The sequence below is a fragment of the Alosa sapidissima genome, chromosome 19 (assembly GCF_018492685.1).
Source record: "Alosa sapidissima isolate fAloSap1 chromosome 19, fAloSap1.pri, whole genome shotgun sequence".
Taxonomy (NCBI): Eukaryota; Metazoa; Chordata; class Actinopteri; order Clupeiformes; family Clupeidae; genus Alosa; species Alosa sapidissima.
In genome coordinates this window covers 26,185,139-26,190,168 of record NC_055975.1, presented here as the reverse complement: position 1 = coordinate 26,190,168, position 5,030 = coordinate 26,185,139, and the positions used below count along the sequence as shown (strand labels likewise).

Here is a 5,030-nt window from a genome sequence, read left to right as displayed (position 1 = left end):
GTACAACATCCTAACACACCTAACACGCAGGGTAGGAGTACAACATCCTAACACACCTAACACACAGGGTAGGCGTACAACATCCTAACACACCTAACACACAGGGTAGGCGTACAACATCCTAACACACCTAACACGCAGGGTAGGCGTACTATTGTGTTACACACTTACCCTGCACATACCCTCTCTTCCCTCCTCTACCTCCTCCTTCTACCACCTTCTCTATCAGCTACACTTCAATATTGCACTTCAATATTACACTGACTAATACTTCTGCACACTCATCCTCTAGTAATGGTATTTACTGATGCAGTATTAATTCCTACCTAAGGTCTCCTTTGCACTGTAGCTTAAAAGTTATTCCATATTTTCGTAAGTCGCTTGGATAAAAGCTTCTGCTAATTGAATAAATATACTGTAAATGTGTTATTTACTCTCGGAATTCTGTTTTATTGAGAAATGCACATGTTATGTAAGACCACCATACTCTGCTCTGTAAGACCACCATACTCTGAAGTGTAAGATCATAATCATCAGCAGTGTTTTACTGGTTCACCTAACTCATTGCCCAAGTACAGTAATAACCCATGTAACCCATAACCATATATATGTACATACGTATATGTGAGTCTTTTATGGTTAAATGTTGGAACACTGTAATTTCCCTTCTGGGATTGATGAAGTATATCTAATCTAATCTAATTGAATCTATTATAATATGCCCATGTTTGCCCCTGCAGTTTATGAGGACTGCCCCTTCTCCTCAGAGGATGGCACGGATGCCTCTGTGACAGCCCCATCCCCAAGCCCCAGTTCCCCCTTTCACCGCCGCCAGAGACTGCCCTTCAGCCTGCCCAAGCTGGCCGGCATCCACCGCGGCACGCAGACCGACCTGCCCCCTCCCCTCACGCCAGAGCCCAGCCGCCCCATCCAGGCCTCGCTTCTGCCCCCCTCGCCCTCCCCGGGCGCTGCCCGCACACCCTGCCCGAGTCCCGTGCCCGTCAGGAGGCACTACGCCAAGTGGGAGAACCGCATCTCCACCATCCAGCCCTCGGAGGACGAGAGGGGCGAAAACAAGCCGAGCTATGAGCACCTGGAGCGGGTAACTCCACTGCGCTCCTCCCTGTTACAGCTCACTTATGTTTTACTGATTCCCTTTGAAAGGAACACGCCGAAATTTTGGGAAATTAGCGTATTCACCGTCTCGGCCAAAGTTAGATAAGATGATGAACTTCTCATCTCTGTGCATGCAGTAATTCAGTCTGATGCACCCACCGTTAGCATAGCTTAGCGTAGCTCATTGTGGTGGGAAGCTATATTCCCACAATGTTGACGTGTTCCTTTAACAGGGAAGGTGTCTGTGAGTATACAGACGCTTACTATGTTAAGCGACCTTGGGTTTGAGAAAGGCGCTATATAAAATCAACTTATTATTATTATTATTATTATTATTATTATTATACGCAACGAGTATACTTCTGGCATACGGCTATGCTGTGTGGTCATGTGATCGTGCGTATTTGTGTGTGTATCTACAGTACTGTTTGGCGTTGTACTATACATCCAGTTTCGCACAGGCAATACACAATATCCGTGCAAATACAAAAATTGGCTGCAGCGTGGAAATTGAGTATGGGCCGAATGTATGACGAATTTTGTGTCGTCCGTTCAGTGCGTAGACATCATTCACAGAAGTATACTTGGTCATGTGCTGTGTGTCTACACTGTGTTGGGCATCAAGGAGAACTCCGCCGATTTTTCACACAGATCTCTGTTTCTCGAGGTCACCGAGTACTGTCGAGAAACCCCCTCCAAAAAAATGGGTGCTAGCATGAGTTGCTGCAGCCAACAGCTAGAGCTGCCAGGCAGCTACAGTGTAACCTCGACAAACAGAGATCTATGTGAAAAATCGCCCAAAAAAAAGCCATGTTATACTGTAGTCTGACGCGAGAGCAGCGTTGCCTTGTGTGTCATAACATTTCTAATGGCATCATTTACAAAATGGCAATGCTATACATTTTTATATCTTTTATTTATTTATATATTATATTTTTAGATTTGCATGCATCAGTGTTCCTCAATGTTGGAGATGCATATGAGACATAGGGCTATTTCCACAATGGCTATCGTCTATGGTACTCAGGGTCTTAACAGGCGTTTATGGGCACTGCTGAGCACTGTCTATGGTTTTAGTGTTAGTGTTGACGAGCACTGCCGTGTCCACTCAGTGTGAGCACTCTGATGCTCACATGATCATAAAGGCCCAACAGGAGTCGTTGGATTTATTTGTTTTGTTTGATTTGTAGACATTAGGCTTGGGATGGTCAAAAGCTAGACTGTAAAATGCTAGTAGGAGTTTGGATTCACTCAAACCAATATGTGCTTTAGCAAACCACAAAGGCATATCCGAAGGCAAGAACAACTTATTGTATGTTAATGTTGGAAGGGGTAGGTAGATCTGAGGATTATCGATAGAGCATTGATTTGTAGCTGATGATGCAAATGCTGTGTATGTTAAGTGTTAACCCTGTGTGTGTGTGTGTGTGTGTGTGTGTGTGTGTGTGTGTGTGTGTGTTTTCCCAGGAGAATGAGTCTCTGAAGAAGAGTAACGCATCTCTCGGCAGGAAGCTCAGAGAGGCGCAGTTAGAGATGAACAAGCTAAAGATTCGTCTGGGGAGATGCGATCTTCACCGCGTGGACGAAGACTCCTCATCTTCCTCCTAATCATACTCAAACCTGTGCATGTGTGAGTGTGCGTGTGTGTGTGTGTGTGTGAGTGTGCGTGTGTGTGTGTGTGCAGTAGAGCCGCGATCTTCATCCTGTGGACGGAGACTTATTCTCCTCCTAATCATACTCAAACGTGTGTGTGTGTGTGTGTGTGCAGTAGAGAAGTGTTCTTCATCCTGTGGACGAAGACTCCTCATCCTCATCCTAATCATACTCAAACCTGCGTGTGTGTGTGTGTGAGCGTGCGTGTGCGTGTGTGTGTGTGTGCAGTAGAGCCGCGATCTTCATTCTGTGGACGGAGACTTATCCTCCTTCTAATCACACTCAAACGTGTGTGTGTGTGTGTGTGCAGTAGAGAAGTGTTCTTCATCCTGTGGACGAAGACTCCTCATCCTCCTCCTAATCATACTCAAACCTGCGTGTGTGTGTGTGTGTGTGTGTGTGTGTGCAGTAGAGAAGTGCTCTTCATCCTGTGGAAGAAGAATCCAGTTCCTCCTCTTAATCATACTCAAATGTGTGTATGTGAGTGTGTGTGTGCAGTACAGACGTGCTCTTCATCCTATGGATGAACACTCCTCATCATCCTCCTAATCATATTCCAAGGTGTGTGTGTGTGTGTGTGTGTGTGTGTGTGTGTGTGTGTGTGCAGTAGAAACACGCTCTTCATCCTGTGGACGAAGACTCCTCATCGTCCTCCTAGTCATACTCACATGTGTGTGTGTGTGTGTAGGATGGTGTTTGTGCGTGTAATGTGGAAATATACCCTTAGACCTATAGTACTTTATTTTTAAGCACACTGTGTGTGAGTGTGTTGTGAATGGAGTCTGTTTCTGTCTCTGACTGTTCCTCTGCAGCATGCCTGCAGGAGGGTGTGTGTGTGTGTGAGATTCACTGAAGGAAGGCCACTCCTCCGCCTCTACTCAGATTTAATATGTGTGTGTGTGTGTGTGTGTGTGTGTGTGTGTGTTTGTGTGTGTGTGTGTGTGTGTGTGTGTGAAGAAGAGGTTCAATATTGTTCCACCAAATGAACCTACCACCTCTGGACATCTCTGCTGCGAGCTGTGGGCTGTGGGATTACTAAAAGGCTGATAGTCCAGTCGGCCCAGCCCGAGCGCTGTGTAAGGGGGCGTTGGCACGGCCACACTGACACTGACACCCAAAATAGCATTCCGAATGACATACCACCCCAATGCCCATACCACCCCAACGCCTAACATGGACATACCACCCCAACACCCATACCACCCCAACGCTTAACATGGACATACCACCCCAATGCTTAACATGGACATACCACCCCAACGCCTAACATGGACATACCACCCCAACGCTTAACATGGACATACCACCCCAACGCCTAACATGGACATACCACCCCAACGCCTAACATGGACATACCACCCCAACGCCCATACCACCCCAATGCTTAACATGGACATACCACCCCAACGCTTAACATGGACATACCACCCCAACGCCTAACATGGACATACCACCCCAACGCTTAACATGGACATACCACCCCAACGCCTAACATGGACATACCACCCCAACACCAATACCACCCCAACGCTTAACATGGACATACCACACCAATGCCAATACCACCCCAACGCTTAACATGGACATACCACCCCAACGCCTAACATGGACATACCACCCCAACGCCAATACCACCCCAACGCTTAACATGGACATACCACCCCAACGCTTAACATGGACATACCACCCCAACGCCTAACATGGACATACCACCCCAACGCTTAACATGGACATACCACCCCAACGCCTAACATGGACATACCACCCCAACGCCAATACCACCCCAACGCTTAACATGGACATACCACACCAATGCCAATACCACCCCAACGCCTAACATGGACATACCACCCCAACGCCTCATTCAGAGAGAGAGGGAGGAAGGGAGACTGTCTACTTTCAACAAACTGCTTTCACCACTCTCTGTCTGTACTTTCATCCTTCCATCTCTCTACTTTCACCCCTCCATCTCTCTACTTTCATCCCTCCATCTTTCTACTTTCATCCCTCCATCTCTCTACTTTCACCCCTTCATCTCTCTACTTTCATCCCTCTATCTCTCTACTTTCACCCCTCCATCTCTACTTTCATCCCTCCATCTCTACTTTTACCCCTCTCTGTGTCTATTTGTAGTTGTATTTTGCCACCTCCAGCTAAATTAGACATTTGTGCCATTTTGTAAATGCCTCCATCTGTACCCTGTATAGTACATGTACTGTGCAATGCTTTGTTTTGATGCCAGTATTTATTCTTTAAACACT

General features: G+C 46.7%; 1 protein-coding gene across 3 annotated transcripts in view; it reads left to right on the top strand.

Annotated features, from left to right (window-relative positions):
* Nucleotides 1-4,441, top strand: part of LOC121693139 (RAS guanyl-releasing protein 1-like) — a 40,261-nt gene extending 35,820 nt beyond the window's left edge. Inside the window, exons 16-18 of one of the 3 annotated variants that reach the window (XR_006025421.1) lie at nucleotides 741-1,102; nucleotides 2,584-3,177; nucleotides 3,255-4,441. Coding sequence is in view for 1 of the 3 variants with exons in the window: in XM_042072352.1 (XP_041928286.1) it covers nucleotides 741-1,102; nucleotides 2,584-2,724 (503 nt within the window). In the remaining 2 variants the exon portion in view is untranslated. Of the gene's footprint in view, nucleotides 1-740; nucleotides 1,103-2,583 lie in introns of all 3 variants that reach the window. The other 2 variants (XR_006025422.1, XM_042072352.1) reach the window with 2 other exon arrangements.
* The last annotated feature ends 589 nt before the right edge of the window (nucleotides 4,442-5,030 follow it).